The 24,100-nt window shown below is 30.2% G+C and overlaps 1 protein-coding gene across 6 annotated transcripts; it reads right to left on the bottom strand.

Annotated features, from left to right (window-relative positions):
- Positions 1–15: 15 nt before the first annotated feature.
- Positions 16–24,100, bottom strand: LOC143047987 (UBX domain-containing protein 11-like). Of its 6 annotated transcripts, XM_076221374.1 has the most exons (17): positions 23,988–24,100; positions 23,216–23,251; positions 21,795–21,845; positions 18,660–18,697; positions 15,836–15,994; positions 15,424–15,510; positions 11,477–11,571; positions 10,919–10,979; positions 10,105–10,178; positions 8,821–8,935; positions 8,135–8,280; positions 7,178–7,345; positions 6,529–6,724; positions 5,107–5,210; positions 4,149–4,219; positions 3,575–3,724; positions 16–2,668 (listed from the first exon to the last, which is right to left on the bottom strand). In XM_076221374.1, the coding sequence occupies exons 1-17, from the start codon at positions 24,041–24,043 to the stop codon at positions 2,527–2,529; spliced, it is 1,749 nt and encodes a 582-aa protein (XP_076077489.1). In that variant the 5' UTR covers positions 24,044–24,100; the 3' UTR covers positions 16–2,526. The 6 variants fall into 6 exon arrangements, with proteins under 6 accessions (XP_076077489.1, XP_076077493.1, XP_076077491.1 ...); XM_076221378.1 differs by lacking the exon at positions 15,424–15,510; XM_076221376.1 differs by lacking the exon at positions 21,795–21,845.

The following is a 24,100-nucleotide window of genomic DNA, read 5'->3' as shown; positions in this document are numbered from 1 at the left end:
TAGAAAAAAAAGAAGCTAAATATCATATTTTATTTTTGATAAAATAATGTCAAATATTTCAATAAATTATCACAAAATACATTGTTTGTCCTTTAAAATAATAATAGACATTTTTGTTAATTCAAAAATCTCCTTAAGTTTTTTCATTGTTGTAAGCATTTTTACAATATAATCTTATCACAAATTGTGCCATGAATGCAGGAGTTACCTCCTATGTGAAGAATAACATAATAAAACATATAAAGTGACCAGTGCTTGTATGTTCATTGCAGATGACGACTAGAATTTTCATAATAAATGCTAAAAATAAATAAAGCAAATATCATGAAAAAAAAGTTACATATAATAATCATAAAAATATACCGGTACTCAGACATAAAAACATTATAAACTTGCATGTTTTAACATATCCATCCACACCAATAAAACAAAAGACAAATCAATAAAATACAGAAGATGTTTTAAAATGACTATTCATCTTACCATTGAATAAAATCTGTTATCTTTTTGGAAATAAAAAAAATAAACATCTATTGGAATGAAGGAAGAAATGGATAAAGATCAAGAATGTGTCCATAGTACACAGATGCCCCAATGGCAATATAATTATTCAGTGGACCATTAAATTGGGGTCAAAACTCTTGTTTGGCATTAACATTAGAAAGATCATATCACAAGGAACATGTGAACTAAGTTTCAAGTTAATAGGACTTCAACTTCATCAAAAACTTTAACCTGAAGTGGGACCCACGAAGGGACGAACAAACGGACACACAGACCAAACATAATGCCCATAAATGGAGCATAAAAAACAAAACACATGTGATAAGCATTTAAATAATGTCATTAACAATCTCTTTTTGTTGACTAAAATCACATTTTAGGAAGACCAGTTAATAAAATGTTGTCCTTCTATAATCTATTTCCAACAGATAAATGTCTACTAAGATTTGTCTCTAAGTACCAGATTGCTTCTGTATATTAATTATGGTATGCATATTTAACTACGGTATTTTTGAAAAAATGGATATATCATATTTCACGTTGATAAAATGCAACAACATGGAGTTAGTCTTATAACCTCATACAAACAACAATAAAAAGCTGCACCAGTATTCAAATATGCATCTGGATATTGGAATTGTTATATCAATTTAATGGTACATTTAATAATTAATAAAAACAGAAGTCAGTTAAACTGGTTCTGCAAAACAATTTGCATGAGGATATCCTTTTGTATATGTCTTAAATTTGATGGTTAAAGTCCAATAACTCTTAAAAACTTAAATTACATAGAGAATTACTTTGAGAAATCCCAACACCAATATAAAGTTTGAGATAAATTAGTTGAAACAAATTGAATCTCGCCCTGATGAGGTACAACAAAATATCTATAATCTGGTGATTCAAGTCCTACATTATTTTAGAATGACAAATTATATAACATGCTTTTAAATACAGATCCCCACAAAAATGTAATATTCAAGTAAAAGTAATAACTAATCATAAATTTCTATGAAAGGTTAACATACTACAACTTTTAAAAATATATATTTGAGCAAAACTGAATTTTGATAATATTCTTAAGCTGCCAAAAATCTCACCAAGGATGTAGCCCAATAATTCTTTGAAATGCCCATTTAATTGATTGGTTACAATAATTCCATCATCTTAACTGTAATATTCATGGTTTATTACAATATCTTTTGACAACATCACAATGCAATAAGAAAATGAATAAATAAACAATATTTCTGAAATTGCATTTAAAATTAACACTTCCATTTTTTGGGGAAATTTGAGGTTTCACTATTACAGATTCCTTTTTCTGCTCTGCTAACAATCTGAAGAAAACTCAGTATATGACACTATGAACTAAATTTGTGACAGAAAATGCCTCAATCTACATCTGTATGTACACACACAAAAAACCTCAGCTGTCATATGTAAGCTTCTGTTAAAAAAAACCTCAGTAATTTTCTTCAAACTTTTAGATTGATTCTGGTTGCTTATGTCTTCAGACCTAGACTTCATGCATATTGGATAATAAAAATAAAAATAATTAAACAAAATATAAGACAAAAACATGGCAAACATAAAAATTCTAGTCATCAATTTTGACAATATCTCATACTGCCAAACTTCTCTACAAAAATCCAGAATTTGAGATTCATGCATAAATTCTGTGAATTATATTTTCTTGATTATATAAAAGGAAAAAAACATTTCCCTATACAGTACTAAAAGCAATATTGATGAAAAGTCAGTAAGATCAGTTACTTGTGTTTTAGCAAATGATTTAAAAACAAAATGGTTAAATAACGTAAAACAGATTTTTTCCAAAACATGACAGTATTATGGATACATGTAGAGACAAGCTCATGTCATGTTGTGTCAGAGTATCTAAACCCTATAAAATGTAACCCTAATGTCAACTCAATCTAGTTTCCTTCTTCATAGAATGGAATGTAAGACAGTATAAGCCATGAGGCTATTTGGTTTATTTCTAGGTGTTCAAAGATGATGTTATGAAAATGACCCCTTCTTTTGTCGAAGATGTAGAACTGCATTAGGTACAAGTCCACTAGCTTCTAATGTCTTTGTATCATCAGTATGTGTTTTATTTGGGTAGGCAGAAACTATATTGAAGTCTGATTCTGCTGGTGATCTGAAATGGAAAGTATGTAAATAAAATAATATGCATTTGATGCTTATGAACTTAATAGATATGATGTGTAGATAGCTTTTCCAATACTACATACAAACTATGTATCAAAAAGTGATACGCTAACACTCTAAAAAACTCATGTTGCTGAAGGGACAAAATTACAATACAAGTCTTTCTCTCAATTTAAAATAAAAATTCATTGTAAAATGTGATATTGATTTCTATAAGTAATCAGGGATTCATATTTAGATATGAATGGAAAGTACATTTAAGTGAAAATTGAAATATAAGTGCAGATATTAAATTTGTTGTAGTAATGTACATGTAAAAAGCTCAATAAAAGAGGGGTTTGGTAGACAGACTATATCTATCAATATTCTTGTACAGATAAGCTCATCCAAGAAGAAAATGGTTTAGTAGATTGCCTGTATCTTACCTAATCAGATTCATAATTGTATCATTGAATAAATACTCAGTTTTTCATGAAAAGGCCATGAGTTCAATAATGTTTCTATGATATATATAAACAAGAATGTGTCCCCAGTACACGAATGCCCCACTCGCACTATCATTTTCTATGTTCAGTGGACCGTGAAATTGGGGTAAACCCTCTAATTTGGCATTAAAATTAAAAAGATCATATCATAGGGAACATGTATACTAAGTTTGAAGTCGATTGTCCTGACTTTGGGACAAACACATACATACAGAATGAAGTGGGGTTAAACATGTTGGTAGGATCCCAATCATCTCCCTAACCTGGGACAATGGTGTACCAGTACAGCATAAGAATGAACACTAGTCCTATTTTAGTCTAATTCTAGTAAAGTTTAAATGTAAAACTGGTACAAATCCACCACATATTTAATACCATGTTAATTATCTATAATTTACTTTCAATCATACCTTTGTAGATTTAAATATTTCCTCAGATCACCTACAGTTTCATTAAACTTCATCTTTAAGATATATGTCTGATTGCCTGTTTCTGATTTAATTCTCAGTGTTGTTATATTCCTTGGGGTTGATGGTCTGACTGACTCTTCAAGTTCTAACCTGGTAAAAAAATATATTCATCAGTTTTCAGATACCTACTATTGTGATTTACCTTTGTTCCACAATCTCGCCACATTTTTATATATAGATAAATGAAAGAACTCATTTTAATTAGCAGTGGATTAACATTAACAAATAGATGTGTATGCATGTTCATTAAAAACATTATATTTATTATAGACTCAATTTATGGTAAGAAATTATAGGTTTCATAAAGAGTGAGAATTAGATATTAATTTATATCAATCAAGTTATTTTATTTTGATATAATAACACACCATCGGCAAATTTTATTATTATTTTTTTAATTAAATAACAAGTTCATATCAAGTGATATGACAGGAATAATATCTCTTTATGCAAGTAATAGATAACATGATAAATCACCTGCTTTTCTTGTTTTGTTTGACCTTATTGTACTAACCTTTTCTTTAATTCATTAACTGTTTCTGTTTCTACGACTGTTACAACTGGTTTCTCACTCTTTGTCTTATCCTAAAATAAACAGGTAAAATAAATTGTTTTTAAACAGGTTATAAGATGATGACATATTCTTTTAATCTATGACTTGAATTCAAACAGACCAAGAAAATTCATCAAATACTATTTCATGGGTCTGTTTATATTGGTGTTTATATAAGGTCAAATGATCATCAGCAGTCCTCAGAGGTCATATCATGGGTTAATTAGATATGGTGTCCTATCTGTAGGTAATGAATATGACAGCTAAAGCTCCTTGCATCTTGATTTGCCAAACTGTTTACATTTCAAAGTGGCGCAACATCTTTAAATAATTCTTGATCAAGATGAATATTAAAACTTATCCAAGATATTTCTGATGTTAACTTTAAACATTAATTTGAATAAACTGTAGTTTGAAAAGTTGATTTTACAATTAGTATTTCATTTCAAGAGGTATAACTCCCAAAAGATATTTGATCCCTGCAGATATTTTTTCTAATATGTTGATGAACGTTAACCTTGGACATAAAATTCTATTGAAAACTTATGAGTTTTGTCGGCCTTAAAATACTAACAATATGGGACAGATGGAAGGACACCAGAATTTCCCAATGCAATGATCTGTGTTCAACTGGGGATAACAAGAATGTGTCCACAGTACACAGATGCCCCAATCACACTATCATTTTCTATGTTCAGTTGACCGTGAAATTGGGATAAAAAATCTTATTTGGCATTTAAATTAGAAAGCCTATATCATAGGGAACATGTGTACTTAGTTTCAAGTTGATTGGACTTTAACTTCATCAAAAACTACCTTGACCAAAAACTCAAACCTGAACAGACCAGAAAACATAATGCCACTCTACTATCGTAGGTGGGGCATAAAAATTCAATGCTCTTAATAATAATTGACTTACACTTAGATGTTCATTCAGTGTGTTTCTAATATCTACAATCTTTCCACCTTTAACAACAGATTGTGGTAATTTGTTTAAAAATTGGTCTTTCGTCAAGGTTTTACCTAAAAATAAAAATATGCATATTACAATATTATTTTTTTCATAAAATAAAGAAAATACTGAAGATGGTTTTTTTTATTAGTCGTAAAAAATTTGTTATGTTATAAACACTGCAAAGAGAGTGGCCCATGTAGTTACAAAGATCTGTCTTTCACCTGTATATTGTTATAACTATTTAGATCTGTTTATAACAACAGACCATGTAAAACAGCAAGACAGCACAAATATTTTACTTTCAATTGATTTTGGCTTCTTGAGATAATTTTTTGTATGAATGTACCATATATTAGATGTATTTATTACTGTGGATTTATTAATATTCGTTGGATAACAATTTTAGTGGGTTTTGTGGATACAGGGGAACAAGAATTTAAATGTTCAATGAATTCAAAATTTTCTAAAGGAATGAATGCAGACTTTTCCGTCATAACAAAATTAAATATCCACAAATATGCAAGTTTTCCTCAAACCACGAAAATTGGTACCAACAAAAATAAATGAATCTACAGTATTAGAACTATCTTACTTCCTGATTATGAAATTATTGTTTATTATCAATTCACTTAGAAAATAATAATATTGCAGCATTGATTAGACTATGTGGATTTACATGAAGATAATTTCTATCTAAACTATTTCAGCAAAGATGTTTATTGGTAAAAAAATTCACAAAATTGTACTTCAACATCAGAACAGAATATCAGTAAAAATATGTAAATATGTGCCCTTTGCACAATCGTATTTCAATGTTCAATGAACCATGAAATCTTAAAAACAATAATTTGCATATATGTTATACACATTCATAATGATTATGTGTACAAGGTTAAAAGTTGATGTGACCACGTAGCTTCCTCAAACAAAAACTTTAAATTGATACAGACGAAACCCATCTTTCAAAAAAACATAATGCTTCTTTAGATCTACTAAGAGTCTACCGTAAGCTGGGAATATAAATATTGCAATTTAAAAGAAGTATAAACATAGATGTGTCCATAGTACACGGATGCCCTATCCGCACTATCATTTTCTATCTTCAGTGGACCATAAAAATAGGGTATTAACTCTAATTTGGCATTAAAATTAGAAACATCATATCATAGGTATCATGTGTACTAAGTTTCAAGTGGATTGAACTTCAACTTCATTAAAAACTACCTTGACCAAAAACTTTAACCTGAAGCGGGACAGACGGACAGATGAACGGAAGAATGGACGCACAGACCAGAAAACATAATGCCCATAAATGGGGCATAAAAATTAGTAGTCACTATTCATTACTGGTAACTGATAAAATTAAACCATTTTTATATTTCGTACCTGGTCGTTTGTTGGTTACTGAAACACTAATAGGGTGTTCTGGGTTCTCATGTGTATCAGATTTCTGTGTAGTTTTGTTCAGTGTGGAAGCTACTAGTCTTGATGGTTGAATACCTCCACCTAGAGTTTGTCCAACACCTTTAAATGCTTTCAAGGGTTTCTTTATCTCAAAATGTGTATGTCGAAAATCTTTTACCTAAAAAAACAAAATAAATGATTATATTGTCACTTAAATCTTAGCCATTGGCACCTTAATGCACACTGGGAATACGACAACTTAAATATAGAATTTAAGAGTGAAAAGTTTTACCTGAAATTAAGAATTTTAAATAAAAAAAGTATAAATAATAGCTCAGTATTGATATCCAAATATAGTTCAATAGCTATCTTCATAAATACCGTTATATTCAACAATCAGTTTGTTCCTTTAAACAGTAGAAAATGTCAAATTTTGCAAGTTTTTTTGTTGTTAAGAAAGCCAAAGTTGTGAACAAAATGGAAATAATTAACAATTTTCAACAGTAGATAAGACTACATTTCACAAAGATCAAAGCCATATTGGTATCTCTTTAAAGTATAATATACAAACTTACACAAATATCATCATACAAATAATAAAACATTAAATTTGTTAACAAACTATACTCACTACAAAAGGAATACCACTTGGATATCTTGTTTGTAACTCAGATGGGAAATACCCATCCAATATGTCTTTTAGTAAATGCTGTGTTGGTGGGTCACTGAAGGGACGGAATGGACCACTATACATCATTATACCATTTGCATACAAAGCTAAATCAACTGGGTCAGGCATCTGTTAATAAAAAATAGTTTGAAATTTAAAGCAGAAAATCATTCAATCTTCAAAACAAATGGATCAACTGCATAAAATTTCTACAAAATTTATTAGTCAATTACATGTGACTTTGTCCATGAGAGTTCATATAACCAAAGCTTTAGTTTTCAGCGCTTCTTGAACTTTCCACTTTCATATCTACGATTAATGAATTGTATGCTAGATTTTGCCCTGTTGTAAATAGCCTTTTAGTCTGGTTTTGCCTCACTGAAATTGACTTGTAAACTCTATCCCTCCTTCCTAAGTGAAACATCCTATTTTAGCTGCAGTCAGTTATCATAAGAATCTAAAGGACTATAGGAAGTTCTCATTTTTCATACCCCAAAATTAAGATAATGTCAAGCAATTGGTTAAGTTTCCATAGATTTAGTTTGATGTAAGCAATCACAACACGTTTGTGTAAACTTTTAAAAAATTTACCAGAATAGTGAAATGGTGAATTATGTACCTTGGTCTGATTCCATTCTACTTTCAAATCAAGTCACATATTTAGCACTTTACTGCAGAAAACAAGTTTAATTGAAATGAGAGCTAATGATTCAGTCTAACAAAAGTTTTTTGTATTAGATTATAATTATCTCAATAATGGGGTATTTCTCACAAATTACACAAAAGTTCACCCCTACACTTGGTTTGCCTAATTACTTTTTGTTTATTTGATAAATGCTGTATTGTATAACATTTTATAAATAAAATATGAAATATTAATTGCTTTATAAAAGGATAACACTGGGTAATCAATTTCACCTTTAGTCTAGCACCATCAGTTGTATGTTGTATTCTGGAAATACCGTCGCCAGCTAAAACATTGAGGTCTTTGATATTTTCTAATATTTTATCATAGTCTATCGATGGGGATGGTGGAGGGTCATCATCACCAGCAAGGGAAGATTCTGAAATAAATTAATTTTACTATATGTCAATCATATTTGATAATCCCTAGTTAAAAGCATTTATGACAAATCTACCAACTTTGTTTATAGGTTTAACTACAGCATTATTTCTGACTATTTTTTCCGATAGAAAAATTTCAAAATAATTTGAAAAAATGTAGAAACAACTATTTGATATAAAAAAAGTTGTGATATCATTTCAAATGAGACAACTCTCCACAAAAGACCAAATGACTTAGAAGTTAAATCCTATCGGTTATTGTACGACCTTCAACTATGGGTAAAATCGCATAGTCAGCTATAAAAGTTTGAATTTTTTTATTTTGATCAGATTAACATTGAAGGAACCTGTGTGTACATTTACTGCTGGATATGCCCATATCCAATATTAACATTGGCATATAATAGATGTAAGAAGATGAGGTATGAGTTCCAATGAGATAACTCTCCATCCAAGTCACAATTTAGAAAAGTAAACCATTCGAGATCAAAGTATAGTCTTCAACATGCAGCTTATCTAAACTGGTTAAACAAACATACCTGGTCTCCATAACTCCTCACTACTACCATCGGACAACTCTTCATCATTGTAAACATCTGAGTGAGGATCACTCTTTTCACCAATCCAAACCATTCCATAATCGGCTAAAAATGTCTGCAAACAAACACAATTGAAAATAACATAAACCCTGGTAAATTTTTCTAATAAATATCTTTACATATTGTGTCTTGTGATAGTGTGTATGCTTTTTTGTTTTTGATGATTGAAATTATCTTTTTTTAAATGAAACTTAACCACAGTAATTGCAGTTAAATACTTTGAATCATTTTTATTTTGCTGTCGATATTTTTAGCTCAGATTATGGTCTGCATAAAATACTATAGAACAATTGACTTTTGTTAAAAATGTATTTCATTTTGTGGTTCATTTCTACCCACAAAATTCCAGAAAATTGATATTCCACAATTAATAATGAATCCACAGTAAGTGAAAGTAATATTAACTTTAGTCATGTGCACATTGCTAACCTCTCCATATTTTGTTTATTTTTAATCATACATTTCTCATCAGTTTTCAAGAAATTTAAATGAGTCCTGGTTATTTGTCATTTTTTGTTTGTTTTTACAAATGAGCTTAAACTGTCTATGGTGCGGGACAAATTCCCCATGCTTTCACTGTAAGTATAATAATTTCTCTTTAAAAAGGGGCATAACTGTAGGATTTGTCAATGGGCCATCATAGCAAACATATACTTTTATGCACATACTCCTGTAAGGATCTAACAAAACATGAAGTTTCATGAAAATTTGATGAAACATGTAGGATGAGATCATACTTAATAGTATAGATAGTTTCTTAGTTCAAAGAGGCATAACTCTGGCATTTGTCAATGAATATAGTTGCATCTTCATGGCAGAATCTTACAATGAACAAAGAAGTTAATGGGGGAGATGTTCCAAGAGATTTCAAACTGAAAAGTTACAAATTTTTAGAGGTCAGATGGCACAGTTTCGGCAATAACCACTGAAGACAAATTCTGCAAATCTGAAACGTCTAAATTTAAAAACGACAAAAAAAGTTTGTTTCAGATGACAGGCTGATTCCTTCAAACCACTTACTTTGAGTGGTGGTTATAACGATATCGGTAAAAGCAAAATTACCAAAATAACCACACAAGTACATTCTGCTGCTTTTATCTAGTATAAAATTATGAGGGAATGTGCTTCTTAACTATATAGCTACATATAAAAGTGTATTTTTCATTAAAAACTACTTTCCAAAGTGCATAAGACACACAGTGGTCATGAATTCATCAGACTAACCTCCATTTCATGGACATTCTGTTGTAGCAACAAACATTTCCTTTCCAATGCCTGTGTCTTACTATCCGTGTCTTCTGCAAAAAAACAACATTTCAAAATTAAACTATGAAAGTATAGTACATATATATAAAGGGTTAAGTTTACGACTTGTCATTTGTCTTTCATCAACCTTTAACAACAAAAGTCAGGAATATGTGGACAAATTTTTCTTGCAGTTTGTAATTTTAATTAGAATTTAAGCTATAGTTATTGAAACAGTTGTTAGGTTTGAAAATGAATATTGCTCAGATGAAGTTGTTTGTTTCCAGTGTTTTCCCTTACACTGCCTTTTTCGGATTGAAGCAATTTTGTTTTGGACATTAGAAATTTTAGAAAACAGCTCCAAATAAGATTAAACAGAACTGAAAACTTTGATTATTACATGAAAGTTTGCTTCAACTGTTATTTATTTATTACTGACATTTCTAGCTTGTCTTACAGCTTATGAGGCTGTTAGATGTCTACCTATACATAACACCACTATTTATAAATATTTGTTCAACTTCTAAAATCTTGTATTATCGCTATTTTACAAAATTTGATCATACTTACTGATAATTTCCTACCCCAGCACAGTATAGTGATATGAAAAATTATTGCTAAAGGGCAAACATGCTGTTAACAATAATGAATTAACATCATTGTCATAGGTAAAATAGCGATAAACAAATTATCAGGTCATCTCAACTCGAGAGCTTATCTCACTTTCTCTGTACCGGCTCAACGGAGATAATCAATCTCGTTGAGATGACCAACAATAATCTGTAAGTCTCACCTGGTACTTTAGAAGACTGCACAATCTGAAGTTTCTCTTCAAGAATTTTGATTCTTTTGTCCTGGAACAAAGAAATTGATTAGTTTCACTAGTTTTTTTTCTCGATTTGATGAAAAATCAACCGTCTTGTTGCCCAGGTTATTCGGTGTGCCCCACATTTTTGATGTTATTTCTTCATAGTCAGAAAAAATATTACAGCCATTCCTTATACATTCATACATGTTAATATTTTTCCAATAAGAATGTGAAATTTCTTACATTTTTATTGAAAGTTTTCTTTGTAGCTCCTCAGTAATTGTCTTAATTTTATATTAGTATTTCTTTTCTTTTATAGGAAAAAATGGTTTTATTGGCAGATCCTTGGTAATATCTTAAATATTTTCATTTGTTTAAACTTGGAATGATTTACGGTGAAAGACACACACTTGTCAATGGTTGAAATCCATAAATTGACCTCTAAATACGTTGGTTTTTTTTGTGTGTTGTAAGGTTGCTGCCTCTATTACATATACTTAATTAAGTCAATAAAATTGTACTAAAACCATTATATTAACCTACTTTTTCTGATATTTCTTTGCCTTGTGAAACAACTCTTGTTTCTAATGCTGTAATTTTACTCATCATGGCTGACATTAAGTCATGATCACTTGGAGCTGTAAAAGAGAGCAATATACCATAAAATAAATAAAATGCTTATAAATTTGTAACTGTAACACCAGAAAAACTAGAGGCTCTAAAGAGCCTGTGTCGCTCACCTTGGTCTTGTGTATATTAAACAATGGACACGGATAAATTCATGACATAATTGTGTTTTGGTGATAGTGATGTGTTTGTAGATCTTACTTTACTGAACATTCTTGTTGCTACAATTATCTCTATCTATAATGAACTTGGCCCAGTAATTACAGTGGAAAATATTTTCTAAAAATTTACAAAAATTTATGAAATGTTAAAAATTAACTATAAAGGGCAATAACTCCTTAAGGGGTCAATTGACTATTTTGGTCATGCAAACTTATTTGTAGATCTTATTTTGCTGAACGTTATTGCTGCATACAGTTTATCTCTATCTATAATAATATTCAAGATAACAAAAAACGACAAAATTTCCTTAAAATTACCAATTCAGGACAGTAACCTAACAACGGGTTGTCCGATCCATGTGAAAACATCAGGGCAGATAGATCTTGACCTGATAAACAATTAAACCCTGTCAGATTTTCTCTTTATGCTTCGTTTTTGAGTTATAAGCCAAAAACTGCATTTTACCCCTATGTTCTATTATTAGCCGTGGCAGCCATTTTGGTTGATTGGCCAGGTCACGCCACACATTTTTTAAACAAGTTACCCTAATGATGATTGTGGCCAAGTTTGGTTTAATTTGGCCCAGTAGTTTAAGAGAAGAAGATTTTTGTAAAAGATTACTAAGATTTACAAAAAAATGGTTAAAAATTGACTATAAAGGGCAATAACTCCTTCAGGGGTCAACTGACCATTTTGGTCATGCTGACTTATTTGTAAAGCTGAACATTATTGCTGTTTACAGTTTATCTTTATCTATAATAATATTCAAGATAATAACCAAAAACAGCAAAATTTCCTTAAAATTACCAATTCAGGGGCAGCAACCCAACAACAGGTTGTCCGATTCATCTGAAAATTTCAGGACAGATAGATCTTGACCTGATAAACACTTTTACCGCATGTCAGATTTGCTCTAAATGACTTGGTTTTTGAGTTATAAGCCAAAAACTGCATTTTACCCCTATGTTCTATTTTTAGCCATGGCGGCCATCTTGGTTGGTTGGCCAGGTCACGCCACACATTTTTTAAACTACATATCCCAAAGATGATTGTGGCCAAGTTTGGATTAATTTGGACCAGTAGTTTCAGAGAAGAAGATTTTTGTAAAAGATTACTAAGATTTACGAAAAATGGTTAAAAATTGACTATAAAGGTCAATAACTCCTAAAGGGGTCAACTGACCATTTTGGTCATGTTTACTTATTTGTAAATCTTACTTTGCTGAACATTATTGCTGTTCAGTTTATCTCTATCTATAATAATATTCAAGATAATAGCCAAAAACAGCAAAAATTCCCTAAAATTACCAGTTCAGGGGCAGCAACCCAATAACGGGTTGTCGGATTCATTTGAAAATTTGAGGGCAGATAGATCTTGACCTGATAAACGATTTTACTCCAGTCAGATTTGCTCTAAATGCTTTGGTTTTTGAGTTATAAGCCAAAAACTGCATTTTACCCCTATGTTCTATTTTTAGTCATGGCGGCCATCTTGGTTGGTTGGCCGGGTCACGCCACACATTTTTTAAACTAGATACCCCAATGATGATTGTGGCCAAGTTTGGTTTAATTTGGCCTAGTAGTTTCAGAGGAGAAGATTTTTGTAAAAGTTAACGACGACGGACGACGGACGCCAAGTGATGGGAAAAGCTCACTTGGCCCTTCGGGCCAGGTGAGCTAATAAAATATTATTACATACATTACACATCTTGCCAAAACATTGTTATATAACAGGCGAAATAAACATTTAATTTTACAATTTTCCATTATCGAAAGCGTTTATAACTTACAACACATTTATCTATAAATGCAAAATTTATTGGCAGTCATATATAAACAGTGATTGAAAATCATAAATTTCAACATACTTCTTACAATCAATTATTGAATATAACAAAAACAAGATGTAGTGAAGATCATATTTTTTCAAATGCAAGTTAATAATAGATGGTTGGTTTCAAGCTTTTCGTTTGTTTTTGAATAAAATCAACATTTTTTAATTGTTTTTATCCATATGATAAAATCTGAGTTAATAAGTTTGAGGACCAAAACTAGTTTTTTGATTAATTCAGAAAGATAAAGGTGACAGTAAAAATGCATATATAATGTATGATTTATATAAATTAATGTATAAAGAGTAGAAAAGCCACACATTCTATATAAAACACAAGCAAAGAACATTATCCTGATTTAGAGTAATTTCTCGCAATTTGATTGGCTGATAATGTCCTAATAAATTTCAGTACAATTTTTTATTACATCAATTGGAATTATCTCCCTCATACCATTGACCTAATAAAAAAAAAAAATTTGAGTTGCTTTATTGTCCTAATATTTTTATTTTTTCACAGTTTAAGATTAAATATGTAAAATATATTTGGTTGATATTTTTTCCAATATTAATATGTAATATAACAAAATCAGGATAAATTCGTTTCACACGTTCAATTGTGCTAATGCAAAATTTATCTAGTCAATAAAATGTATATCAGGTTTGGCTTTGCCTCACCCGATATGAATTTTATTGACCCGATAAATTCTTGTATTCGGACAATTGCACACTGTGTAACTAATATTTAGTCACTAAACATAGACATTAATATTAGGCTATGTATAAAGAAATACTTTCTATTTCGAAGTAATTTCTTGTATTATCAATTCAAGCAAAAGCACTAAATACATTTCATCTTTGTTTAACAGTTAACCAAGAGTTATGATACAGCCCTTCCCTCTCTGGAGAGGAGGGGTGAATTGTAACTTTTGGCTAAAGGCTAGTGAAAATGTCACTATTTATATTAAGTATGCATATTAACAAGCAGAATAATTTTGATATGTCATACAGTTTCTATTGATCAATAAAATACTCTTTTCTTCAATTTATGAACAGGCTAGGTAGTTATGGACATGATAATGTTCTCTTAAACTGAAATATCTAGATACAAACACAATGTATGATTCATACAAAGATAATGCCATCATTTGTCACTGATGTATCTAATATTTGCTACAGTATAAACCAGAATAAAAATAGACCTTAAAATAAATGTTAATTTCTTAAATTTTATAAAAAAATAATTGATTCTGTGGAAATATAGCAGTCAAACAAGAAATAGCTTAAAAAGTGGCAAAACACTACAAACTTTATATCTATAAGTCAACATATTGAAGTACAAGATATTACAGGGTGTTGTGCAAATAATTGTTTATCATTTGTTATGACATAATAGACTAACACAACTTATTTGATGTAAATTTGTAATTCTTGATTTTTTTTCTAAAGAACCTGGTAGGAAATGTGATGATATAAATAAAGAGGAATCATAAAAATCTGTCCCCCTCCCCATTTTTTCCTCAAAAATGCATGGTAGGACCACATTTAAGTTGTCTGATATTGTCTTTAATTATCAATATAAGATAATCATAGTAAACATATATTTGTTGTTTTCAAATTAGTAACTGTCATGGCATTGGGGCTACTAGTTTAACAATGAAAAGGAAAGACTGAGAAATAAAGTTTTTGAGTTCATAAAGTTTGATTAAGAGGAATATAAATATATGATATATACTTGTTAGATATTGGTTTAGCTGCGGAACCAGTCCACAAAGCATAAAAAATATCATTAGGACCTGAGGACTATACAGTTCCACAGCTAAAATTGGTTATGCTGCATACATATCAGTGCTGAAGCAAGCCTGACTTACCTGTCAGAAAAGTATTGTGATTGTGGAAATCATAGGTGTTACGATCATAGGTGTTACGATCGTAGGAAGAGGTACTGGGTGGTCTTTCTACAACAGTTATCATACACAACAACATTACATACACAACATTTCCATCACCATTGCGAAAAAAATTGTGTGTATATGTCACTTAGGTTATATAATATTAATAATTGCAACTTTTCAAACAAATTTTCCTCTTTCCAACAAAACTCAAAACTGTGCATAAATCTATAACCAAAAGCAAAATAACCACCCACTTATATTAACCCTTTTAAATATTATTCATTTAATTTTTCTCTTTTATTTTAAATTCAACACAACAAAGTAAAAGATTCAACAAGGGTTCACACCTTCTAACCTGTAAACCATCAGTAACTCATAAATACCCTACCTAATGATGATGTATTAGACATTCTAGGAGTATTCTGATTGGACAATAGACCCCGTGTGGTATCTAGTTTTGGAAGACCTCCAATAAATGGATCTCGTATTTTCATCCTCGCTGTAGCCATATTAGTAGTAATTTCTTCCAGTAGTCTACTTTCATCCTCTGTAAAACAAAAGAAAGGTAATTGTAATATACATGTTATTACATTTTAAACAAGAATGTGTCCAAAGTACATGGATGCCCCACTCGCACTATCCTTTTCCATGTTCCATGGACAGTGAAATTGGGTAATTATGTAATTTGGCATTAAAATTAGAAAGATCATATCATAAGCAACAAGTGTACTAAGTTTCAAGTTGATTGGACTTCAGCTTCATCAAAAACTACCTTGACCAAAAACTTTAACCTGAAACTCCCACTTTCATTTTCTATGTTCAGTGGACCATGAAATTGGGGTCAAAAGTCTAATTTGGCTTAAAAATTAGAAAGATCATCTCATAAGCAACAAGTGTACTAACTTTCAAGTTGATTGGACTTCAGCTTCATCAAAAACTACCTTGACCAAAAACTTTAACCTGGACGGACGAACAGAACCACAGACAGACGGACGGACGGACGAACGGAGCCACAGACCAGAAAACATAATGCCCCTCTACTATCGTAGGTGGGGCATAAAAATCAAAAATCAACTATTTGACAATTTATAGTTGACAAAAAAAAGTTTTGGTCATTAAAAAGCCAACATGTCAGCAATATCTTTCTGCTGATAATCATTACAGTGGGTTCAGGGGGTTGGAACCCCCTCCCCTTTTTTTGACAATCACATTTAAAATCAAATGCATTTTTATCAAGCAATTGCAACAACAAATTCAATAACTTACTTGACTCAAAATATTTCCACCTGTCCAGCATCCAAGCCATGGTCAAAAGAATTTATCAAATCTTGCAAATAATATATATATATCCACCTGTCAATATCATTCCATAAGGAAAATCAATTTATATTCATCCCCAATAATAAAATCCAATAAAAGGATCTAATAATTCCATCTATACACTTTCGATTGTATCCTATGCTGTGATACATGCACATTTCTTTATCAAACAACTGCTCATATCCTTGATAAAATTCAATTTACAATCAATGATATCTAACACATTCTGCCATATACTTTATATTAATAAAAGTTCCTACATGTTTACTTTGACTTTTACTATCTAAAACTTCTTTAGATAATTATAATAACATGTTTTTCTAAATGGTCTGTACTCTGAAAAGGTACTAATTTTAATTATGATAAATATTGATTATGCAGTTCTACCATGAACCTCAGTGAAGCAAATCTTGTTATATATTTAAATAAGGCCAATTATAAAAAATGTAGGTTTCAGGTCACACATAGTGCTGCTGAGATTTTAATATAATTGATATTTGTTTTATCTTTAACATTTCACGTCTCCAGGTGCAGTTTGCATATTAAATTTGGTATCCATTTTCAAAAGTACTTCCGGATAAAAATTCAATAGAAGGTGTATGTATAAGACAAAATCATGTAATACCCAAAACATGTCTACATTCAGCAGGCCTTAAACTTAATTAACATATTAATCTCTGGTATAAGTTTATTACAGACATGTTTAGCTCCTTTTAAAGTACACTGATGAGATATGTATACAAACAAATGATTTAAAGATTAAAATATTGTTTAAAACCAATGTGTCTTTACATGCTCCAGAAATCAATCAATGATTATAAAAATCTTTCATTAATGAATTTAAAAGATTTGATTTGATATTAAGGCCACCAAAGTGAAGAAATCTGAAGCTTTTCCTAGTACAAATCAATAAGGGTGTGGATGGGGGGTAAATGAATAGAGAATAATGGGTAAAAAATACTTTTATATATATTTATTTCACAAAAATTCTACACGCAGAAAACTAAATGATCTGTTTATCGTACTTTTTTAAAATTCTTTATATTATGTTACAAGAGTGCATATACTGAAATGAATATTGCCTGCTTTACTGATCATGATTGAATTCATGTTGAAACATCAAGGTTTTACTACAGATATCTCATAAACGTAACATCACCAATGATCCATACAAATGAGGACATTATGAGGTCAAGTTCAGATGGATGCATGCAGACAAATGTACATTACAATCATTCCATGCTCCATAGTTGCTTATTGACATAATTGTATCTGAGAATCAGACCTAAAATTGAGAATGGAAATGGGGAATGTGTCAATGAGACAACAACCCGACCAAAGAGCAGAAAACCTTGTTCGATTTACAGTAATATTAAAGAATTTTCATTGTAACTAAAAGTTACTTTTAAAAAGGGTTGAGTTCTGTTTAGAGAGTGTTTGCTATAAAGTCTATCAGTTTCTAACAATTATAAAATGGTGTTTGGGAAAGGTTAGAAAAGTCATATTATGGCACCAAATTGTTGTGAATATTAACTGATTTGACCATTAGTATGCAGGAGACAAAGATATCTATTCAAAAAAACTTTTTATTACCAACTTTGAAATACATGTAGTTGTAACTTTTTTTAAACTTTTCTTTTTGTTATAGATTTGCTTGAACTGGTTCGTCTGATCTGTTTTTTTAAAATATAATATAAATTCGTCTTTTCGGAATCTGATGAATTCTGGATAAAATTTTAACAAGCCTAATACCAAAATATTTGATTTACTTACAACATCCTAAACAATTGGAATTCAACCAATAGCATAAAATTATTTTCATTTTGGGGTTCAAACATTGAAATAATTTGATGGCCAATTGTGGATAGAAATTGTTTTTCTTTAAAAATTACCTGAATATTCTGGATGCCTGAATGGTAGTGACCTTGACCTGAAATAAATAAAACAAATAAGTACAAAATTTAATATATATATTTCAAATAAAAAGGTTTTGTGTAAACTTATGACCTCAGAAGTTCTGTATAATTCGTTTTATAGATTATAGTCTACATGTACCATTTGAGTTTTATGGGGAGGGGGGCTAGAATGATGTTTGAAAATTGGATGACAATTTATGTAAAAAAGTCAGGATAGACTAATAAATGTCAGGACCTTTTGGAGTGAAAAATATAAAGGCAGGACAGAGATGACAACAGAAAAAAAAAATGCAGGACAAAATTTTCCATCCTAACCCCCCAGCCCCATAAAAATCAAATGGTAGCTGGAAAAAACAATTTCAAGAAAAAACAAGATTTTCTATAAAATAAAATATATCACTGGTTTGTATAAATGTATCATTGCTTTTAAATAGAAAACAAAGTTTATTATACATATACTTTGCTGCTTATACAGTTTAAAACACACATACAAATATCTCATAAAAAAAATTCTATTTACATGTACCCGGTACATTGTATATGTAAAATGCAAATATTTAATATCTGATAAAAAAAAATTCTTTCCACAGGTTTACTTTCTCTCAGGTACATTTTCATAATCCCTTTGTATATTTACATTATTACACACCAGAAAACTGTCCTTTATCTTACTTTTACTATCAGATATTATATTGATCAGTTGTCTAATATTTTTTCAAAATTGTTAACAGGCTTTCATCTTCATTTTACTTGTAAGAAAAAAAAAAAAAAAAAGGCCATAACGATTTTTTGTTTCAAGAATTTTTCAATGACAACGTAAATAGTTCTCCTAAGCTGATCAAGAAATCTTCTAGTTTTATTTGTTTTGACAATGGTTCCTTTGATAATGGTAAACAACAAGATATTTCTTTGTAGTGCTGTTTATTCATTTATATTCAAATACCTACAAATATATATATACCTGTATATATTAATAAAGGACACAAATACCATTTGTTCAAAAGTGATTTTTATCCAGTAGTTTGTAAAAACACAAATTGACTTGAAAATGTAATTTCATGTTCTAAATAGTTTTATAAATACTTTTCCTGTTACATTAAGATCGGGTGACTAGAGAGCTACAAATTGTGAAAGAATAACAATGGTTTATACCCTTTTTATCATACATTTTGTTAAGTTTCCAGATTCAGTTTATAATGCATTCTTTTTATTTGTGATCTAATTGCATTTTGAGAAATAGACCTGAGCACCAACACAAAAACAAATTAAATTTTTATGACTATTGATCTTTCTTTTCTATTCCATAAAAACCTAGATTAAAGACAGGATATACAGAGAAAAACATTTAAATAGTTTTATTTCAACAGGATGAAGTTCATTAACCTTTCCTGAAACTCAAATTAAAGAAGACATTGCAAGCCAGAGAGAATTAATATCTCCATTCTGTGTCTACTTTTCAACCAACATCATTCAGAATATTACAGATACCTGTAGTTCAACCAACATCAATTAAAATATTTAACAGATACCTGTAGTTCAACCAACAGCAATTAAAATATTCAACAGATACCTGTAGTTCAACCAACATCAATTAAAATATTTAACAGATACCTGTAGTTCAACCAACAGCAATTAAAATATTCAACAGATACCTGTAGTTCAACCAATATCAAATAAAATATTTAACAGATACCTGTAGTTCAGCCAACATCAATTAGAATACTAGTAATCTAACAGATACCAGTAGAACAACCAAAATCAATTAGAATAATCAAACAGATATCAGTAGTTCAACCAACATCAATTAGAATATTACATACATCAATAGTTGATAGAATTACTCAGCTGGAATGAATAAGGGGAAGTAAATTAAAAAAATGTTGTTTATCCCAATCTTTTTTTCATCAAATTACAAAATTGCAACAAAAACAGGAAACAAAACTCTTTAAAATCATGTATATACATGACCCATTCATGGAATTGATCACAGAGGGTTAAATAATTAAAGCTACTGTTTTTCATATGGTAAGATACCAATAAAAGGGATGTGACAGCAATGCAAACAAAGAAAAACATAAAATATCTACTTGTCAACACACAGTCTTTAACAAGACTTGTGTCTTCACGTGATAACATTAACTTAACATGTGGCCTTGGATTGCTGGTCTTTTATTTCATAGAAAATTCTGCTTAAACAGAAAACAGGAGAAAAGGAATACTGTGGATTCTTCTTTATTCATTGGATACCATTATTTTCATGGGTTTCATGAGTACAGGTAAACCATGATTTCAAAAGTTCATTGAATTAAAAAAATTCTACAGTATTATGTACATACATTTGCAAAACCACAAAATCAAATATCCACAAATATGCAGTACAAGTACACTATGGAGTTCAAAGAACTATAATTTTTTTGGACTTGTATGCCATTTATTAGCAAAACCATGAAATAAAATATCCACAAATATGTAAGTTTTCCTCATTCCTTGAATTTCAGTATACCATTATGTACATGAAAATAAATGAACCACAGCACTGTATCTTTACCATTCTCAAAGAAGTATGTATTTATCATCTACAATCATAACCATCTACAGTTATTTTCAAACATGATCTACCAGTCTCAGACTAAGAATGATGTTAGTATTAGTAGAAAAATACATGTATCAGATCACCACAAATGATGTTGACGTTCACAACAAACATGTAAGTTCCTACCTAAAAATTTAGTTGGTTTGTGCTTTTCGTGTGTTAGCGGGTGAAAGACAATAAAGGGGAATTTACAATTGGTCTTTAGTATGTTAGCTTTACAGCTAACTTATATAGAAAGATGCCAGTCTGTTTTTAATATTTAGAATTGAGTTCTTCAACTTCAGACAAAATTCTAAGATTCTATCTTGAAACTGATAGTTTTGTGAGCACCCTTCTTTTCAGTTCAATCAGTGTCCTATTCAGTGAAATAATGAATTATAGAAAACAGTAGTGCTAAATATCTCATTCCCTATTGTGCTAAAACATGTCTTATTTCAATGTAAGCAGTGCACATTCATTGGATAGTACATGTATTCACATATATGTACGCCATTGCTTATATCCGGCATGATTCTTACCTTGACTTTTTACCCTTTTTACCATCATCTAATTTTCGACTTTTTGAAGACCTAAATTTATTTAAGATAAACAAATAAAATCTAAAAAAAATAATTGTCACTGTACAGCTTTTAAAATCTTATTTGAATCTTATATTATACAACTTTTTGTTTATGTTTGATTAAACTAAGTTACATGTTTCAGTAATTGTTTGTTTGTTTTTGCTTTTAAATTTTTCTTCTGTATACAATGTTCACACAAATGTACTTGATTTTCTTTTTTTTTTTAATTTTCAACATCATCTTCTAAATAAACATATAGCAAGTCAATTAATGAAAAACAAATATAACAAACATGAACCAAAGAAAACTTCTAAATTCCAGGCTCCTGAATGTGCAAAGGTTAAAAAATGTTTATGAGAAACAGTTGTGTTTAACTCAGTTGCAAATCAATAGATTGGTAAGAAACACAGTGAATATCAATAGTCACATGTTTGTTTCATGAACAAATTCAATGAGCCTAAACTATTTGTGGTGGCTGAAAGGATGTCAGATCAGGTATGGTGTAAACTAAAACTGCTTTATTAAAACCTTAAATTTAGCTATCTTGATATAAGCACCACAATATGAAGGTCACATTATAGCTTCCATGCAGACTGAACTTAGTGATGATAACAGCAAAGAAGAGTGAGCATGGAGTAGATACATGTATAAGAAGATGTGGTATAAGTGCCAATGAGACAACTCTCTATCCAAGTCACAATTTGTAAAAGTAAACCCTTATTTTAAAGGCCTCCAACAAGGAGCCTTGGCTCACAATGAGCGACAAGCTATAAATGGGCCCAAAAATTGACATTGTCCTGGTCTAGGTAGGGTGACATGTTTCCTATAGACTTACTTTGTAAATCATCAGATTAAAAATCTGTTTTGAACAAATCAGTGTATGTTCATCTCACAATAGTTTGATTTTGTCCACAATATGCTGCTTTTGTGTGTAATTTTTGTCAATCAACATGAATATAATAATCCAAAACTTAACTTCACAGTGACCTTGAGCTCACACTAATGAAAATGCACAGTGACAGTCAAATATATGTTCAGAAAGTGACCTACATGTATAACTAGGTTCATATAATAAATTTCCAAATGTGTACATAATTCAATCTTTAAAAAGTTTACTGTACATGTAAGAAGTTCATATGGTAACCATGTGTACATATGCATATATACTAAAATAGATGTGTATTTTTCGTGCAGGGATAAAGGACAGACACTTATATGTTACTGGGATACATGCACATGTAAATGTAAAAATGGTACAATGTATGTGTCAAGTCATTTAGGATAGATGGCACATTAAACACGAAAACAAAAAACAGTACAATGTGGGACACAGACCACTACATGTGAAACATTGTTTCTCCAACCTCAAACACTCTTACCTATCTGTAAGGCTGTGTTCCATTTGGTCCAATCTCCTATAAATAGCCACAGACTTATACAATTGGTAATAAATGTTAAATTTTACAAAAACTAGTCTACAAAAAAAAAGTTGTACTTGTCTTCATTCAGGTTGCAAATACATTGTACTTACAAAGGTTTATAACATTTAATAAAAGAAACGAGTTCCAATGTCCAATGTGTTGCACATATTTTATATATCTAAGGTACAGAGTCAATAACAAGAAAACTCTTTTTGGGGGGTTCTTTGTTATACACTACTGTATAATTTATAAAATTTGGTAAGAATTGTTCCATAAATTTATAATTTTTTCTAAGGGGAATAACTCTTTCAAAAATGATGTTATCATACATGTACATGTACATAATTACATTGTAACCTTGGTCTAATTTTTAATATCCATGTAACTGTATAGTGTAAGTTACATGTATATAAAAAAATCAGACAAGAATTTAACCTGAGAGTGCCAAATAGGCCATTTTCCTTAAATCTAATATTTCCAAGGGGCATAACTCTTTAAAAAAAATAGCACATATACATATTAACACACAAAAATTACATTATAGTTAGCTGCAACTTCTGTTTACATACAATCTGAGACAACTATAACACATAGTAGTCTCAGATACAATGTATATATATACACATCAACGTAACATGTATATGAAATACAGTGCCTGTTCTGAGATTATGGGCGTGGGTGAACAGGCTGAAATGAAATATTGAGAATGACTTTAAGTTGAATAACTCACCCTGGTAGTAAAGACTGTTTGTGTGATTTCTTCAAACTTGATAGTGGTGAACTCATTCTGATGATAAAAGGTTATTTCACTTCCATAAACTTATGCACAGATCATATTCTTTT

The sequence above is a fragment of the Mytilus galloprovincialis genome, chromosome 10 (assembly GCF_965363235.1).
Source record: "Mytilus galloprovincialis chromosome 10, xbMytGall1.hap1.1, whole genome shotgun sequence".
Classification (NCBI taxonomy): Eukaryota; Metazoa; Mollusca; class Bivalvia; order Mytilida; family Mytilidae; genus Mytilus; species Mytilus galloprovincialis.
Note: the sequence above shows the minus strand (reverse complement) of the source record. Positions and strands in the feature narration are given on the sequence as shown.

Excerpts from the sequence above, each read along its gene's own strand:
- LOC143047987 (XM_076221374.1), bottom strand. The coding sequence starts at position 24,043 with ATGAGTTCACCACTATCAAGTTTGAAGAAATCACACAAACAGTCTTTA. Across the intron at positions 21,846-23,215 it reads GAACACAGCCTTACAGATAG|GTCTTCAAAAAGTCGAAAAT; the intron begins GTAAGAGTGTTT and ends AAATAAATTTAG. Across the intron at positions 18,698-21,794 it reads AAAAAGGGTAAAAAGTCAAG|GTCAAGGTCACTACCATTCA; the intron begins GTAAGAATCATG and ends TATTTATTTCAG.